The following is an 18,924-nucleotide window of genomic DNA, read 5'->3' on the forward strand; positions in this document are numbered from 1 at the left end:
AAAAAATTGGGAAATTTATTTCGACATATAGGTTTCAAGCTTCGGACGAAACCTGAAACAAGTCTTTGTGTTTTTCTAATTCCGTGTTTTCGCTCGTTCTTGCAGCATTCCATGGCATCCATTGATGAATGTGTAATCTAAAACCACCAGTATGAGTTTCCATTTCCGACGGTATCCATGACTGAAACTTTTACTTTGTTAATGTGTCATATTTTTCGTGTGTCTAAATATAAGTTGTAATCAATGCATCGTAGCAAATAGTGGTCATTAGAGATGAAGAGACGATGATTCACTGTAATCGTTCAATTAAAAATATACGTGGAACATGAATAAATCCTAGAATCTACCATGTTACAGGTTTTGGAGTTTAGGTATGCACAATAAGTTTCGAGTTCCAAAAATTAAGGAACATGTTCCGATTCCAGGTTTCAAGTGCAACTTGGAAAAACTTAAAATTGCTCGCCCCTAAGCGAAATTCCTACATTTTAAACCATTTGTCGTCCATTTTCCCGAGAATATTTTTCTCTCCGTCTCTCTTCGAAGAAAATGCATCGCCATCGTCACTGTCCTTAGGGTCCCCATATTCACTACAACTTAATTCTTTTCCATTTGTTGTAAATTTCTTTTTTATGTATCGATTATTAATTCTGTCGCCGAATTACAATCTGGCGGCGTGAGTCCATCGGCGTCTGCTTCGAGGTAGACGATCTGGTTCGGTTCTCTCTCTCCCTCCCTCCCTCAAGAAGCCGTGCGAGCGTCGGGGAGCCATGTTTCTGCTGGATTGGTTCTATGGCGTCTTGGCCTCGCTCGGTCTATGGCAGAAGGAGGCCAAGATACTGTTCCTAGGGCTCGACAATGCCGGCAAGACCACGTTGCTCCACATGCTCAAAGATGAGGTTCCCTCCCTCTATTTCGTCCAATTTCTCCAAACTCTAATCGGTTCCGTTCTTGCTTGGGTCGACTCTAGTCTCTTGTAATGATGATTGTAATGGTCTCTGATTATGTTTGGCGCTGTCTTTGGAATGGAGTCATTTTAGGCGAGTAATGACCAGGTTGGTTTCTGGCCTCGGTTATTGATGGGATGCTTTTTGATTGTTTGAATTCTAGAGATTGGTTCAGCACCAGCCCACCCAGTACCCGACCTCGGAAGAATTGAGTATCGGGAAAATCAAATTCAAAGCTTTTGATCTGGGTGGCCATCAGATTGCTCGCCGGGTGTGGAAGGACTATTATGCCAAGGTATGCTCGGATGCGAGTTGAGAGTTTGCTTTGCACTTTTGATGTTGTGGGCTGAGGTACTTCAGTCGAATTGAGAAGTGTCTGCACTGTAGCCCCCTCTGAAGCTGTAGTTGCTACCTTGGACTTGGATTTTTATGCTGTAGGAGCTGAACCCACGTTACTGTCCGGTCCTGTTGATGCACAAATATTGTTTGATCCACTTTTGGTTTTTGGACTTGCCATTGGCAGGCACCGCCTCTTTTTTTTTTTTTCTGTTGGGCTCACCTTTTATTGCTGCGATACTTTCATCAAGTGACGTTCACTTGTATTTGCTATCATACGCTTGGACCGAACAACCTGCAATTTCGTGTTGTCCATGGCCACTGCCTTTGGAAGTGAACATGGTTTTTGTGGGTGATATTGCTAGTACTTGTGTTTTTTTCTTCTGAATAATTCTTGGATGATGCTCTTGATGCAAGAAGATGAAGTGCCTTTGAATGGTTGCTTCTGCTTGGGATTGTACATCCTGTCACGACTTTTGTCCTTGTTTTTACTTTCCGCATAACTTGTGTCTCCATGCATTGCTGTTGTGAAATCCCTTCTACATGTGTTCAATGATGCATTCTGTAACTTTCTAAAGCAGACACTGGTCTTAGTTTGAAGATAATCCCCCCCTTCTTCTGTTGTCCGCAGTCCTTAACTTATGGTGGATAATATCCGTGTCCTACTAGTCCTGGGAACATCTTCACTCTTTTACCAGACAGCAGGCAATGGCTGTTGTGCGTAGTGGGAACCAATTTTAAGCATGCAAGATTAGGTGATGGTGAGTGGACAATATCTGGTGCAGGGAAACTATGGGTGCATAGGTGGTTAACTCGTTTTTAGAAGCTTTAGAATCTCGTTTGGATAAGGAATAACTTACCAAATGTAGTGACCAGAAGTTATCAAGTTAGAAGACATAAATTCCTTTTCTCCTGGTTAAGATGGTGTATTCATGCAAGGCATTAGCCCAAAATTGTCTCTTTTGATCAATTAACTCTTTAGTGGTTATGGAATGGGCGTCCGTTTGTGGATTAGGCGCACAACATGGGTTTGCTTCCTTAGACCACTAACTGCCAATAATGTCATGTTTGGGCCTCCTACCTTGGTTTTGGCTAGCATCTTACTGGGTCCATGTGGTTAGTGAGGTACTTTATTGGATAGGGGTTTATCTATTTAGGTGGGCTTCCTCATTTTTAAGAAAATGATTGGTCAGTAGACTCTCGTTGGAGTAGGTTTTGTCACGGGCATTGCAGTCGTGTCACGGATTTTGGACCGGTGACATCGCACTTACGAATGTTGAGCGGCAAGAAAATAGCATATAATGTGCTCCTGCAGGGAGTTTTGACCCTTCAAGTACATGGGTAGCAATGTTCCTTGTTCTATGCTGCGGATGGATTTGGAATCTTGAAATTGGTGGAGGGATGATGAAGTTTGTCTAACTTTCTGCAGAATAAACAGACAGGACTTCCTGATCTTACAATCATTTTCTTGTTTCTTTGACATGTTCAACTTCTTTGTACTCTTCCATCAGGCAAAAACTTTTGTACTTTTATTTTTCTCCTTACATAACAATACCCGTGCTTTTGTTATGTGATTAATTTCTGCATTATGTAGGTGGATGCTGTGGTTTACCTTGTGGATGCATATGACAAGGAGAGGTTTGCAGAATCTAAGAAGGAATTAGATGCGCTTCTTTCTGATGAAGCCCTAGCCAACGTCCCATTTCTCATATTGGGAAATAAGATAGACATACCTTATGCTGCCTCGGAGGATGAGCTGCGATATCACCTTGGTCTGACCAACTTCACAACTGGCAAGGGAAAAGTAAACCTTGCGGACTCAAATGTTCGCCCGCTTGAAGTATTCATGTGCAGCATCGTACGCAAAATGGGGTATGGAGATGGTTTCAAGTGGGTTTCTCAATACATCAACTAGAGGATAGTTTGGACGAAGTGCTCTTGTTCTCAAACGCCCCCAGTTTGATCACACTATGACATATAAATATTCGTCCCTGTTATACTCTAAGTCAGTTTTAAGTTGGATGTACCTTGTCATGATATGTTTGCAAGGTGAATTTATGTTGATTCTCTCTGGCACTTGTAGTTGTGCTTGTGGCTACCTATTCCATGATTCTGTAGCTTCCCTATAGGTTTGCCATCGATTCCTAGATTCATATAGTGATGCCAGAAAGTAGGGAATCAACATTTTCAATCATGTTATGTCTCAAGGCAGAAACTAACCCTTCTTTCAGGTAGCTTTTGTTAACTGAAGGAACTGTAATTAGCTTTGGATGGAAGTTGTGGGGTTCCATTTATCTCCATGGCCCTTCGGGTCTTGCTCTCGATTAATTGGCAGAGCTTTGCTGGTTCACTTAGAACAAATAGGTAGGATGTACACTACTACTGTTTTTTTAATGTATCGATGTCGATGATTGCATGATGATACGTTGGACAGGTATGAAATCCAATGTATGGGTTCAACACCGAGGATTTCATACATGATTCGAGTTCTTTCCATGCTTTGTAGATGTGTGGCACCAATGCCCTGTAGATTGAATGGCCGTGATTAGGAATTCAATGGAGCTTCATTTCTCGTGACTTGAATTTGACTTGGCCATAGTGTCCAGACGAGTCGTACGTGAGGTACTAAATCTGACCCGAATCCTATTCCGGAACAGCATTCGATAGACCCTGGCTCTATATTGCAGCTCCTGCACCAACCTAAATTACATCATTTTAGGTCTGCGGACAGTGACCTAAATGATCACATTTAGGTGGTTAACATGTTGGAGTGTTTGGTTACGCCCCCAACTTAGATAAACGCGGATGATCACGGAGAGTTCATTTTATGCAGTCACAGGATTTGATTATAGTCCGGAGTGTGCATTTCGAGACTTCCGACCGAGTTAACGTAAGTTCGAGCCAGCACGAGGACTACTGCGTATGAGTTTAAGAGGCCTCTATGCATCCCTGATCTTTGCGGACAGCTTATTGTTAGAATTGTTCAACGGCTTCCGACTTTGAGAACCGTACAAAACCCTGTTAAGTGCATCCTCCATACGTACGTAGCACCACTGTCGTCATTGGTAGTTAGGATGGACGACCATCAGCCCATCACTGTCTTGTAACTAACCGTTGCGGTGCTCCCATTGCTACGCGAAACACCACCGATTTTTAGATTATTAAACGTCTTGTTCGAGTAACGATTTGGGGCATCATTCAGCCGGGGCAAGGCAGAGACCGTTAGCTTGTCCATTTTTATGAATTTTCTTTCTTTCGAGTGCGAGTGGGATTTTTAAGAGCGAAGGTAATTGGCATGTGTGAACCAGGAATTGGGTCCGTGTTCTTCTTGCCCATAGTATAATTTGATTGATCAACTCCAATTTGTCTCCTGAGCTGGTTCAGACATCAAAATCAGTTCGATGTACTGAATTACTGCTTCAAACAGGAACACGGGGATTTGCTTTCGTCAATGTTCGATCCGAAGTCATGCTGCTCTCGTGTCTTATTAGTGTGGGATTCTCGATGTGATGCGTGAATTCTCACTCGAACCAATCCCTTGAAAACCGCATTGGAAAAATCGAATGTCCAAAGGGATTAGAAGTGGAGAGAGCGTTCAACTCAACCAATCGACCTTAATTTTGTCATCATCATTAAGTTAATTAACAAAAGTCCCACAATTATTTTTTTTTTATTGCCTCCGCGTGATTGGAGCTGTTCAACCAACAAGCGCCTCCTATACATATATTCCATATAATTCATCACCATCAATCTTATTAACCTCAGCTCTCTCTTATAACATCTAGACTGACTATCTGATCTTCTTGTTCTCCTTTTCTCTCTATCCTTCATGGGCAACTTTGCATCGACCCACCATCAACCTAGACCCACTTCAATAGTCCTCCTATACGACGGCTCGACCCGAGAGTTTGAGGACCCGCCGACGGTGGCCGAGCTAATGCTGGATCACCCGCGGCATGTGGTGGTGGAGTTCCGCTCTGCTATTGACGGGACCCGTCGGCCGACCGCGCTACCGGCCGACAAGACCCTCGAGGCCAAGAAACTCTACATCATGCTTCCCATGACGAACAAGCTACAAAGGCACAACCACGGCAGCAGCAGTGGCGGTGGCAACAAGCTGCCCCCGTTATCAGCCGAGGAGTCGCGCCGCTTCCTGTTGATGGCTAACTCGGCCCTCCGGTCGCATTCTTATAACTCGAAGCCGAAGGCAGCATTCATGCCGGTCCTGGCGAGGGTGTGCGCCGATGCTAATGGCCACACAAGCGGAGATCGGAGATCGTCGTCGTCGTCGTCATCGGGTAGAGCTGTTTCGTCGAAGGAGGAGAAGGAGGCACATTCGGAGGAGAGGCACGTGGGGGAGTTCAGGGAGATCATGTTAGAGAGCAGCAATGACATGGTGATGATGAGCAGGCAGGTCTCAGGGAAGGCCTGGAGACCAAGCTTGGAGGCTATCATGGAGAAGAACTTGGAGGTGAAGAAGGCCCCTCTCCGCTTGTTTTGAAATGAGAAATGGTTGGAAAAGCAATCACTTGTGTAGTATGGGTAAATAGCATATCGTGAACAAATGATAGACAAAGCGCATGTTTCTGTTTTTGTAGTTTGATTACCTTAATATGCCACCATGTGTTATCTTTTTTCTCCTAACATTGAAGTGTCTCTAGAGCTTTTCGAGCACTCGACTCATCCCCGGTGCTTGTAACGACAATCGACATCGTCATGTATTAATCGGTAATTACAAGAGCACGCAAGTCGTCCTAAGAGAATGCTTGAGTCCGGTGATTTGAACTAGATATTAAGAGAGTGACGAGTTGTTTTCTTTATGAGAAGCTATTTGGATCAGATTGTTTATGATTGGTTTCATCTGATGAAATTAGCATAAGCAATAATTTCTCGAGCCCTGAAGATCAGGAGTAGGGAAAAGTACCAAAAAAGTTTTAAACCTATTGCATTAGTACCAATTCAGCCCTAAACCTTTCAATTGGACCAATTTAGTCTTAAACCTTTTAACATTGGTCCCAATTCAGTCCATTCGGCCAATTTAGGCCGGAAATCACTGATGTGGACGCCGGCCGTCCTAAGTGACACGGCCAGTGCTGACGTGGACAATTTTTAATAATTTTTTTCTTTGTTTCCCTTTTTTTCCCTTGGTTTTTTTTTTCCTTCCTTCTTCGTGGCCGGTCGCCATGGCCGGCGACCGGCCACAGACGAGGGCTGCGAAGCCCTCGCCGACCATAGGGCGAGGGTTGGACCCTCATGGGCTGGGCAAGGTCGACCCTCACCTATGGCCGGCGAGGGCCATGACACCCTTGTTGGCCCTTACCTATGGCCAGGTACCAACCACAGCCCAAGCAAGGAGAAGGAAAGGAAAAAAAGAGAGGAAAAAACAAAAACACAAAACATTAAAAAATAAAAAAAATTATTATAAAATTTCATGTCATCGCCAGTCGTGCCACGTAAGACAGCCGGCGTCTACGTCAGCAATTTCCAACCTAAATTGGCCAAATGGATCGAACTGGTATCAATATGAAAAGGTTTAGGACGGAATTGGTCCAAATGAAAGGTTTAAAACTGAATTAGTACTAATGCAATAGGTTAAGACGTTTTTTTTTTTAACTTTCTCTCACGAATACAAAATGCAAAGATTGATGTCGCCAGCTTTTATGTCATCTTCCCACTGTAGTTGGTCTAAAGATAAGTGATAACATGTAAGAAATTAATAATTATTGGGAGTAGGTAGAATATGAGAAACGGGTTAGTTGTTTTGCTATGGCAAGTTGACACACGTAACTTCGTTTCAAGCAAATGGGGTTTGTACGTGAAAAATGTATTGAATTGACCCAACGATCCTAATTATCCCATTACTATTACCATAGTCGAAGTAAAATTAATCACTCTAAAAGCTCGCCTTAAAGAGGGTTGGCAAAATGATCGGGCTTGGTTTGGATGCGACAGGCTTCATGTTCTAATCGTAACATAACCCACTCGAAGTAGCATTCGTAGTCAATCCCACTATCGTGTGAGCATAGCTTAACCTTATGCACGATTCTGAGCCGTGCATTATATGCGACGAATCATATGTACCACCGATGAAGATAATCTTCAAATAGCCAATTCGAAGATGCTCTAGTACCATATCTTTATCAATGTCGCTCCGGTCTATTTCTAAGCCTCTAGAAATACCTCTGCAGTATTCGCATCTTGTTAATAATTTTTCAAGAGGCCTACTAATTTCAACCACTCAGTGACTAATAACACCTTGACCTCTCTAGTATCTTCCCAAAAATAAGGAAAAAACCTACCAACCGATGTATCAAGTGATAGCATAAACATATGTCTAGTGTAAAGAAACTTTCAATATATCTGTTGATACTAACTCAAACATCTAACTTTTCCATATAATCTAGTATTACCGGTTATAATCAATAATTAGGACAGAATTTCAATCCGTTTCTCGCCGAAGACACGGTAGAATCGCCATGTACCCAAGCAAGTCGAGCGCGAGCAATCAAACTCGATGAAGTGTCTCTAGAGATCGAAATCCCGAGTTGGCTTAACGCCTTAATGGCGAGGTTTACTTTAATCATGTTCTGTTTAGGTTGTAAGCTATATTAAGACATATCCAGCACTAAGTTAGCTACTAAAATTCTCGTCCTAGGACCAAACTTTCAAGTTGAAACCAAACTCGCTTGGCCCATATTGAATTGGTTATTCACATCTCGTTTGCCAAATAAGAGAAGAGTGATGGGCTCCAGAACAATGGATCGAGCCATCAAACCATCCGTGATGAGCTCTCGTCTTATTTTATTTACAAAATAACGTGACAAACTATAAATAGATGCTTTAATTCATCAATAGCTGTTTAATGTTGTCGCTTTATCTCACGAGTCTTTTTTTTCCGATAAAAGAAAAGTCATTTTTTGCATACCACCGTCCAATAAAATGTTGTTTAATCACGAAAGCTATCGGCGAGGAAATATCTAGAAACTAGTTTCATGCCTAATTTACTCCCCTTAGTTGCCACAGAAAACATACAACAATACGTCGTTTTTTTTCTTTAACAATACGTCATTTAATCGAGAAGTAAGCTACAGCATATTTATCAACTTTGAATTTTTCACGAGACGAAAACTAATTTACGTAAAATTCTTGTGGGGTACTAATTAGCAATTTTTAGTGATATTTTTTTTTAAACTCGAATACGTACAATTCAATGATAAATTGTCCCCCCCCCCCCAAAAAAAATTCAAATGATGATAGGTCATGCTCACGGCAAAGAAAACTCGAGGATTGCGTTGGATTTTGCTCGGCAAAAGTCAACATCGCATTAGATATATTCATGTGATAATATGAATATGTTAAGCTTTTCTCGCAATTATGCGGTCACATTCTTCAACCAATCAACCAATCCTCGGAGCCGGAGCTTTTCTACGCCTCTTGATAGGTTTCATGAGTGGGAATGATCAGCAGCAATCGTCCTTCTTTCAATCATGACCGTCCATGTTCGCCCATCTAAGAGTTGACTTTCATAAATTTGCTAAACTTTTTCTCGTCACGGATTTCCTTGCAAGAACATAAAAAGACAAGGAAAAAAGAAGGAGCTTTTGGTGGAGGTGGAATTGTTCCACAATTTTTTTTGAATTTAGTCGAAATTTCTGGGAAAAAATAGCTTAGTAGCATCTAGAGAAATATCGATATTGACTTTCGAGCGCATTCATCGCCCACTTTCAGAAAAAAAAAGTTAAATTATTTATACTTTCATAATGAGTATTTTATGTAGGACCCGAGCAAGTCTTTAAAAGGCTTAACAGGTAATTGGGAGCTTGCTCCTGTAAACCTATCCGGTATTCCCTCTCTTCTTAAAGAAGAAAATGATTTGAAGGAAATTAGGGGTACAGGACATACGGGCATCAGCACGTTAAAATAAGAAACGCATCGATGTAGACCTTTCAGCAGGATTGGGACAGGCCATGATGGCCCCTATAAGATCTTCGGCTCCCTTGCATTGGTGAGATTACCTCTTAACCGAAAACCAAGGATCCTAGAAAAGCCCTGATTAATTTTCCAAGGCAAAATCTCATGTGGATTTTAATTTGTCTTATGTGATGATAATTCTTTTTTTTTCCTTACAATGCAATTCCAATATGATTACTTTTATCGTGTAGTCGCATCTTCTTATTTTCGTTGTGACTCTTGCGAAATCATGCAAAAACATAATCACCTAACTAGAGAGGGAAAAAGGAAGGTGAAAAGAATGAAAGATGATTAGAGTCCATTAAAATATCTTTGTACTCCTCAACTGTTATTACCCTTCAATCCCACCCATCATTAATAGAAATTGTATTATATTAGACAGCATAAATTTTCAGAGAAAACATGTCATTCTCAACTTCACATGAAATCTAGGTCAATGTTGAAAAATATCGCAATGCTTGACAATGAGACATATATACTCTTTATCGCTCTACCTATTTGTTTAAGTTTTTGGCTTGAACTTTCTAACACGATATTAGAGTCGAAATCCGCCTTTTTCTTGTGCGCGTGCACCCCGTTTATATGCTCTATATAAACACATGGTCTTTCTCCACCTATTAACTTAAGCTTTTGAATTAGACATTCGAGCAGTCATGTTGTGATCATAAGTACATCGAACAGATAACTTGAAAAGGAAAATAAGTAAACGAAATAATACCGAGAGTGTGCAGAAGTTCAACCTCAAGTCACATGATCTATACTATCTATACTATCATATCAAGTTAGGGAATATCATTTTTCCCTATAAATCTAAGCTTTTAAAAGTCGGGTCAATAAGAATGTAGCAAACTTCTCTTCCATTAGACTGATAGTTGCATCCATGGCAACCCTTTGCCACATCAAATCTAACCTTCAATTCATAACCAGCTCAAACAAGCTGGAATCCTTTGGGCAGCGGGGGACCAATTGGAGCCATAAAGCCTAGTGCTCTAGCTTTCAAAGTCTATCGGCAACCCACGTGCCCTGGCATCCACGGCACGTGCGCCTAACAGCTCCTCTGTCATTCTGAGTGTTGCAGAGGCTTTCGTGGAGGACTCCAATGGGGATAAGATGAAGCAAACACATGATTGGGCTGTAATCTTGGAACTCCACAAGATAAAGATGTCATTTTATGCATTCTTTATCACATGTCAAACTTTTGAAGATTGAATAGGGAATCTCTGGGATTTCACAGCCCAAAATGCTCCCTCTGCAGTAAACATCACTTAGTTTTTAATAGAATATTTCAAATCCCAAGTCGAGCATTATCTCTAACTGTGCCAAGGTTAGCGATGCAATTATGCAATGCTGATGATAATTCCAGATTTTTTTACTGTATCTCATTGGTGCCATGAGCCCACGAGCCACCCTGGCAACCTAAGTGCAAATCCTACAGGGCTATAATTTGTAAAAACGATAAATAAAAAGAAAATTAAAAAAAAAAAAAGGAACATGGGGGAATGCAGGCAAAACCTTGTATGATATTCTAGTTCTCATATTATCATTAAATTCATGTGGTAGGGATGTGATTAAGAAGTGTATGAACCATGCTATATATTCTCTTGGGTAGGTTTTGTCCTTCAATCACTCTCCAAGGAATAGGCATTTATATGATAATTGGATGATTTGAACCCTCATAACAGCTTGAGATTTAGGACTAGAATGTAGGATGTCTCCTACCAACTAAACCAGCTTCATTATGCTAATTCAAGTGCCCAGCTCATCAATGAGGATAAGTCAGGGGCAACCATTGCTTGATTTCCTGTTTCTTTTACACTACAGAAAATATAGTTGATCCAACACAATAATTCATGCTTTACCTTGAGAAATAAATTTACGTAATGACGAAAATAGGCATAAACATGTGGCAATCTATCGGCCTTATGCTAAATAAAATTTTCATTTAGCAGTACCCAATTTGAAAAAGCTATCGAAACGGTTAAAAATCTAACCCTACAGACTTATTTTCCCTTCAATATGAGATAGAAAATTTTCTTTGGTTCATCGATGATGAGCAGCCTTATGACACAGTTCAAACTTTTATCACGAGCCCGTACAATTATTTTGCACTATTTCGAAGAAGCTCATGCAATGCATTCACAAACTGGAACCGATTTAGCATGTATTAATGGACCGTTATCGTAATAACACCTCTCTTCTCTTGAAAAAACAGGCAAGCGAAAGGTTCGAATGATCTCTCAACCCGAATCCTTGTTCTACCTGAGAAAAATAATTGATGCTAACGAAAATCATCAAAGTAGCCTGCCCAATTATACAAATTATTGCTGACAATCATGGCATGGGAACAAAATAGGAGTTGAACCAAGTAGAACAGCAGCAATCATAGGTTTTGTATCGACTCTTGTCTACCAATGAGAGGGTCTGTATTATTTGCCCTTTCGCAGAAGTGGGAGATGATGATGCTGATGAGCCAGTGGAAAAAAGAAAATGGTCCATTCCTACATACCAGGAGGCTCAGACACTGCATGTGTCTCTGTGCAGTCCAGAGATTCCTACAAATTATTGTAAATTGTTCATCTTTTTTTTTTTTCTAAAGGAGAAAAGAAAAAATTCAAAGTGCCTCAATTGTATTGGAGCCTTCATGATATCAATCCTTATCTTTGTCCCTCTGTTATTATCAACAACAAGAAAAAGAAGTGAGATTGGCGTTGGTTCAGTGAACGGTATCATAGTACATCGAGCTGAGTCGAAAGTTACTGTGCCTTGGACGATATGGATGAGTGCAAAAATATGCATCATTCACGATCTTGTCGTATTATATGCACTTCATAACTTATGATCTTCTGCTCTAAGAGCAATGTGTTACTTTCTATGTTTGAGACGGACTAAAATTTCCAACTCAAAAAGCTAAAGGACCCGATTGCAAAATGCTATCCACACAATTAAGAATCTCTCACAGCCCACTTTAGTTTTTTTTTTTTTCCGGTTTTTTCCCTTTTTCCATGCAAAAAAGATGAGGAGTTAAAGCAGGAGAGAATAATTTCAGTGGAACAAAACTTCGTATGTGGTGAGGATGGAGATCGAGTGAATAAAGTTCCATCTCCCACATGAATGCGGGAATCTACAACAGTACTTTTGTGTGTGTGAGAGAGAGAGAGAGAGTGCATGTGTGTGTGTTCCGTTGTGTTGTGTTGTAAGAGGTTGTTCCTAAGAGGCCACAACAAGAACAAAGTGGACCCTCTGAACTTGTGTGCTGCGTGATGATCGAGGACGAGAGCCCTCATTGTCAAAAGGAAGAACAAACAAGGGCCCCATTTCCACAACCTCCGTTCTCCTAGCTGTGCAAGTGCCGAAACTTGTATTTGCAGGGTCCTTGCTTGTAAAGTGGGTCACCATTATTCGGGGACGCTCACATGTTCGAGCCTACAAACGATCGAAACTCTCTTACCGCGTGCGCTCGCTCGGAGCGACGCCCTCGCCATCGACGGTCACGACAGGCTCGGTCCCGGTAAGCCAGGGTTTAAGAGAATCAGAGCCGGTCCCGAACCCTCCCCGGAAAAACATAAATGCAATACTGGATAGCATCTGATAATGGAAGCTGCACAACGCAGTCATCGATAACGAAAGTGATGCAGGTACAGCAGACGTTATTTTCGCCCTCTTTATCGTGACTTTTACGACGCAAGCGCAAGCGCAAACGCAAACGCAAACGCACCATACTTTTCCTTTTGTATCTTCCGAGCTTTGGACGGACGTACAGGGTGTCCTCGCTCCCCCCGGGCCGGCGGTGGGCCCGACCACGAGAGAATGCCACGATGGCGAGCGAAGGCGTAGGCGCAGTAGTAGGCTGTCCACGAAGGAGATCGTGGCGAGGCGGGGGCAAAACCCCTTGTCCTTTACGAAAGGCAAGCCCCTGTCCTTGTCCCTGCCCCGTTTGCTTCGCGGGACCCCGCGAAAGCGAGGTTTTACGAAGGGCTTTTTTACGACGACGCTTTTGGCGGTAACGAGGGGGCCAGCGCCAAAAGCCAAATTCATGTGCGCTTCATTTAATGTTGGGGGGGATGGTTGGGGAGCTCGCAAGGCGAAGCCCTCCCTCAAAGGGAAGGGAAGGCAAAGGAGAGATGAACGGGAGCCGCAGCAAGCTCTTCTCTTTTTGGGGGCGATTTTTCTAAGGACAACGTAACGTGAGCGACACTCTAATGCCACCCTCGGTTCTTAGAATCAAAGTCTTCTTGGTGGTGTCCTTACGTTTCGTCGTATGGTGGTGACGTGTCGATGCGGCTTTCCGATCCACGCGTAACGCGGTTTTTCTCTTTCTCGAGAGAGAGGGAGAGAGCGAGCGATGCGACGGCCGCGCCGTGGAAGTTCGGACGAGCCCGAATTCTTTTTGGACCGTCCTTCGCACGCGGGCTGTGAAGACAGTTGGGTGTTCGATCACGGGCGGGATCCGGGGGTCACGTTTGATTGGACCATCACTTTGTTTCGTTTTGATGTTGGAAAAATCGGGAGATAAAAACGTCCGGAATACGTTATCGCTCTACATGACAAAATAATGCAAATGCTGACAAATAGGATCGCGTACACACATTATTTCTGTTTTTTTAATTTAAGCATTATCTTTAACTTTTTTTTACCGTCGTGTAAAAAGAAAATAGATAAAATATATATTTGGAGGTTGGGATTGGCTTGAGAAGCTTTATTTCATTTCATTCATTGACAAGAAAAGGGTAGGGGTGGGGTGGTTAATTTGGAAATGACAAGTGACAACCAATCTACCACCCGCCGCTTTTTTGACTTTCTTCGGGGTTGGGGGGCGGGAGGGCGAAATTTCGGGGCCTGTCCCGGTCCGGTCCGGTCCGGATGGCGTCCCGTGGGGCTCGAGCTTTCTGCGGACCCCCGTGACGAGCCACCTGTCGCGTCACGCACGGGCCGCGACGGCTCCCCCCCTCCCCACCCCCGCCCCCCCTCTCACCGGCTATTCCCGGTCACCCCCGCCCCCGCCACCGCCACCGCCACCTTTTTCTCTCCCTCCGCTCGACCTTTTTGCTATCGAGCACACCTTCCCTCCCCCCCCCAGCGTGTTCTCTCCTCTCCTAGAGAGAGAGAGAGAGAGAGAATCTATGGCGGTTTGCCAGCTGTGAAGTTGCAGGATCCACCAAAAAGATCACTCTCTCTCTCTCTCTCTCTCTTCTCTGACCTTGAGACCGTGAGATCAAAGCTGTCACTTTCTCTCTCCTCTCTCTCTCTCTCTCCCCGTTGCCATTGCCCACACTCCCCTCTCATTTATTATGCCTGCTCCTCTGCTCTCATTTCAAATCCCTCCCCCTGCTTCTCTCTCTCTCTCTCTCTCTCTGTTAATCCTCTCCTCCTCCTCCTCCTCTTCCTTTATAACAGCACGGGAGACGACGTGCTCCTGCTCCTGCTCGTGCATGGCTTCTTGAGTGAGCAGCGCGTGTCGATCGGCGACGAGGAGGAGGAGGAGGAGGAGCCGCCATTCCCTTCCCTTCCCTTCCCTTCCCTTCCCATGGTCGATCGCTCCTCCGCCTACAACGGCTCGTTCAGGGGCGGCGGGGCTACCAAGGCGACGCCGCTCATGGCGGCTTCTCCTTACTTGGGCGGCGGCGGCGAGAAGAAGCCCTGGTGGCTCACCAACCGCAAGGTAAAACAACACACACGATCCATGGATCGCGCTCTCTCTCTCTCTCTCTCTCTGTTCTCCGCGTCAATGCCTTCCGATTGCGTCGGCTTCACGAGCATCGGAAAGTTGCGCTCCCTCGCTCCGATTCCGAATCATGCATTTTTCGCTGCTTCCCTAGTTGAAGGATCGCGACGAATGCGCGCTTGATTTTTTTTTTTCTCTTCTCTTCTTTTCTGTAGATTGTGGATAAGTGCATTAGAGATGCTAGGAACCTCATCGCCACTCGAGAGTGGAGCGAGGTTGCTTCCGCGATAAGCCTCTTGGATTCGGCATTGGCCCTGTCGCCTCGCCTCGAGCTCGCCCTCGAGCTCAAGGCGAGGTCGCTGCTCTTCCTCAGGCGGTTCAAGGACGTCGCCGATATGCTCCAGGACTACATTCCCAGTCTCAAGATGGCGAGCGACGACACCGGTTCCGTTGCCTCCGACGGCTCCTCCCAGCAGCTGTCCAAGGAGCAAGCCAAGCTCCTCTCCGGTTCTTCCGATTCGTCCAGCCGGGATCCGAGTTTCAAGTGTTTCTCCGTCTCGGATTTGAAGAAGAAAGTCATGGCTGGGCTGAGTAAAAGTTGCGATAAGGAAGGTCAATGGAGGTACTGGTCTTTGCCTGTGTTTTGTTTCATTTTCATCGCAATTGCGGTCGTCTGTCTGTCTCTGGAGTGGTTGGTCCGAGATTATCGTTTGGACGAACATACTATTGTTTGTAGTAAAAATGTACTTTATTTCTGTTGGTTTGAATTGATAATATGGTGAGTTGGATCGAAGCAGCAACCGGGTTCTTTCAAGTTGGACAAAGGAATGCTTTTGCTAACTTGCGAAGAGAGCTTCGAATGATATCGACTCCGGAGCCAGTTTATCTGATTGTCCTGATCAATCAATGTTTGGGACTTTGGAGTTAGATTCAGTTTGCTTGTTTGATGGTGCTTTATCACTAGTGGCTTATAGTTTATGCACTCGTCTTATGCAGGTACTTGGTTCTGGGTAAAGCGTGCTGCCATTTGGGCCTAATGGAGGACTCTCTGGTACTTCTGCAAACAGGAAAACGCTTGGCTACTGATGCGTTCCGACGTGAGAGCGTGTGCTGGTCCGACGACAGCTTCTCTTTTCCTGAATTGCCGAGCTTTAGTGAAACAATCGCCGCGAAAAAGGCCAACCCGCGGCCGACTGAATCGGCATTAGACTCCATCAACCAACTCCTGAGCCGCGTGAAATTCCTCCTTCGCCGCCGTACAGCTGCTCTTGCCGCTCTCGATGCTGGCCTCTACTCTGAGGCCATACGCCACTTTACCAAAATCGTCGATGGAAAATATGGGGCTCCTCAGGGATTCCTTGCTCAATGCTACCTGTACCGTGCCTCTGCTTACCGCTCGGCTGGAAGGATCGCGGAATCCATTGCTGATTGTAATCGGACACTTGCACTTGACAACAGCTGCATTCAAGCCCTGGACACCAGAGCTTCGCTGCTAGAAGCAATAAGGTGCTTGCCAGATTGTCTGCATGACCTGGAACACTTGAAACTTCTATACAATACAATCCTGCGCAACAGGAAACTCCCGGGCCCTGCTTGGAAACAGTACAATGTGCGTTATGCTGAAATTCCGGGCAAGCTGTGTCTTCTCACAACAAAAATCCAAGAGTTGAAGCGAAGGGTAGCTTCGGGTGAGACTGGAAATGTAGACTACTATTCTTTGATTGGGTTAAGGCGGGGTTGTTCGAGGTCTGAACTGGAGAGAGCATATCTGTTGCTTTCTCTGAGACACAAGCCCGATAGGGCTATAGATTTCTTGGACCGGTGTGAGTTTGCTGATGATTTCAATCTCGACTCAGTCAAGGACCGTGCAAAGGTCTCAGCTGTGTTGCTGTATAGACTGCTTCAGAAGGGTTATGCCCGTGTTAAGGCTACGATCACAGAAGAGGAAGAAGCGGAGAAACAGAGAAAGAAGATTGCAGCTGCACTGCAAGCAGAACAAGCATCGATTCAAGCAAAACAATGCCATGAAGCCAAACCAGAGACAAAACCCAACACAATCACCATCCCAAAACCATTAGACAATACGGCCCCTGTTCAGATCGACTCAGGCCGTGCCAATACAAAAACATCTATTGATGCATCAGTCTATCAAGGAGTGTTTTGCCGTGATCTGGCTGCGGTGGGAAGTTTGTTGTCTCAAGTCGGGTTTAACCGTCCACTTCCAGTGAAATATGCTGCATTGAGCTGCTGATTATGTTACAAGATTTAGCTTATATATAGTTCTATCGATGTCGCCCAACGGGCAATTCTGGTTCAAAATTTCTTTGTACAGATGGGGCATCGTAGGATTACCGGAAAATTTTGCACCTTCCTCTTTCTTTCCTTCCTCATCAATCCGCCTGTACAGAGATGTTCATCATTCAATACTACCCACTTCCCTTCTCCTCTCATCTTTAATGTCGTCTGTGAGTTGCATTTACTGATTTTTAGTTGATGGTATGGTGGGTCGTTCGATGGCCATTACTGTCTCAACGTAAAGCAACCAGCATAAATGGTCGCTGGTCCTGATGGAGATCATTGTCAGTATGGTGGCAGGAAGATTGCAGAAGAAAGGTAACATTGTTTGTTTGGGGTTCTCTCCAATATCCAATCTGCCAGCATTCAATTGATTTTTTGCCCTGTTTGTTCATCCGAGCACATATCTGACATTCCTCTAGATTTCATTTATTGCTTTGCTTTTTCAAACTTCCCATTTCTTGCCGTATCCTGACAATGGCTAAAAGCTCGCTTTGCAGAGTCGCCAGTTGGGTGACGCTGTGGACATTGATTGTTGTTGTCCGAGTAATTCTTGCATGCGTCCGGAGCGAAATGCACGAGAGCCCTCAGATCGCGAGGATCTCAAACGAAATCCCCCGTCGAATCTATTGGCTCACATGCGCCGAGTTCACACGAGCTCGGTGCACCTAGCAACGAGAATTTATACCCATGGGTAGTTGAAACTTGCATGTGATTACAGTAAGCTCCCAGCTCATTATCCCCATATTAACACATCAATAAAAGGAAAGGAGGGGTAAAAAAAATCGAGAGAAAAACCGAGGAATTTTTTGTTGCGTTATAACTGAGCAATGTTGAGGCAAAGTCCCACTGCGATCTATTGGAGCTCTCTTTACGAGATTTTTTATACCATCGCTAGCATTCAGCGACCCCATGGAGAGGTTGTCGAGTCGATTAAGATGAATTCGATTCACTGATGGCGATTATAATATGTTGTCAAAAAGCTACTCCAACAAGAACAGACTTGGTTCCTAAGATTTGGCAAAAATGACGTTGCAACATTTCAAATATTCTAGTTGAGCGCGTCAATTGGTCTGTAGGGGAAGAAGAATCTCATTCCTTGTGAAAACGGTCGGATGCGCATGTTACTTCTGGCAGAGATGGCTTTGTACGCTTCCCAGCTAATTATTCCGTTAAACGTTGACCAGAGAACCCAATGCTTAGTTGATCAATCGCCACATTCATTATTCAGCAATCTCTCCCTTTTCTTTTCGATTATTGAAGCACGTTTTGTTCTCTTCTGGGCAAACAAACGAGGTGGGTCCACTTGGGTTGGGTAGGCCGATCTGTTCACCGTCGTCGTCATATGTGCATAAGCAAGTTAAGCAAAGCTAGTCGCATCAAGATAATATACTCTCAAATGGGGTAATGAAAAGACCGATGTTCCGCAATATGTTTCAGTTTTCGCACAAGAAATGCAGATACGAAAATGAAAACGCAATTATAGAAGATATTTTGTTTGGAGATACTGAAAGCGGAGAGGGGCTTGTAGCCGAAAGCGGCGCCTGTGCTGAGGACGAGGACTTAAGGCAAGGAATACATGTCGCAAAGGACAGGCTTCTTAGCCACGGATTTCACTACTAACCGATGAACTCGTGGTTCTATCAATCGGCCCTTACTGACTACTGAGGAAAAGAGTGATGTTGGAAGAGAAACGTGAGCGGAAGAACTAAGAGG

At 44.0% G+C, this 18,924-nt stretch overlaps 3 protein-coding genes and 1 long non-coding RNA gene across 5 annotated transcripts; 3 read left to right on the forward strand and 1 right to left on the reverse strand.

The window, feature by feature from the left end:
* The first annotated feature begins 578 nt into the window (after positions 1 to 578).
* LOC115673385 (GTP-binding protein SAR1A-like) lies at positions 579 to 3,356 on the forward strand. The gene is made up of 3 exons (XM_030595538.2): positions 579 to 896; positions 1,108 to 1,239; positions 2,875 to 3,356. Exons 1-3 carry the CDS (start codon positions 768 to 770, stop codon positions 3,193 to 3,195), a joined length of 582 nt encoding a protein of 193 aa, XP_030451398.1. The 5' UTR covers positions 579 to 767; the 3' UTR covers positions 3,196 to 3,356.
* A 1,272-nt stretch (positions 3,357 to 4,628) lies between these two features.
* LOC115673387 (uncharacterized) lies at positions 4,629 to 6,073 on the forward strand. The gene has a single exon (XM_030595539.2). It carries the CDS (start codon positions 5,110 to 5,112, stop codon positions 5,779 to 5,781), a length of 672 nt encoding a protein of 223 aa, XP_030451399.2. The 5' UTR covers positions 4,629 to 5,109; the 3' UTR covers positions 5,782 to 6,073.
* Positions 6,074 to 9,954: 3,881 nt separating this feature from the next.
* On the reverse strand, positions 9,955 to 12,953 carry LOC130138888 (uncharacterized). The gene is made up of 2 exons (XR_008817177.1): positions 12,700 to 12,953; positions 9,955 to 10,500 (listed from the first exon to the last, which is right to left on the reverse strand). It is a non-coding gene; the product is annotated as an uncharacterized LOC130138888 (long non-coding RNA).
* A 1,393-nt stretch (positions 12,954 to 14,346) lies between these two features.
* On the forward strand, positions 14,347 to 17,358 carry LOC115673384 (uncharacterized). 2 transcript variants are annotated; one of them, XM_056314478.1, is made up of 4 exons: positions 14,347 to 14,457; positions 14,646 to 14,910; positions 15,129 to 15,535; positions 15,910 to 17,358. In XM_056314478.1, the coding sequence occupies exons 2-4, from the start codon at positions 14,776 to 14,778 to the stop codon at positions 17,162 to 17,164; spliced, it is 1,797 nt and encodes a 598-aa protein (XP_056170453.1). In that variant the 5' UTR covers positions 14,347 to 14,457; positions 14,646 to 14,775; the 3' UTR covers positions 17,165 to 17,358. The 2 variants fall into 2 exon arrangements, with proteins under 2 accessions (XP_056170453.1, XP_030451396.2); XM_030595536.2 differs by lacking the exon at positions 14,347 to 14,457 and having other exon boundaries at positions 14,581 to 14,910.
* Positions 17,359 to 18,924: the final 1,566 nt, after the last annotated feature.

The sequence above is a fragment of the Syzygium oleosum genome, unplaced genomic scaffold (assembly GCF_021117445.2).
Source record: "Syzygium oleosum isolate NSW1041296 unplaced genomic scaffold, Sole_v2.1 Sole_v2.09, whole genome shotgun sequence".
In the NCBI taxonomy this organism is placed as follows: domain Eukaryota; kingdom Viridiplantae; phylum Streptophyta; class Magnoliopsida; order Myrtales; family Myrtaceae; genus Syzygium; species Syzygium oleosum.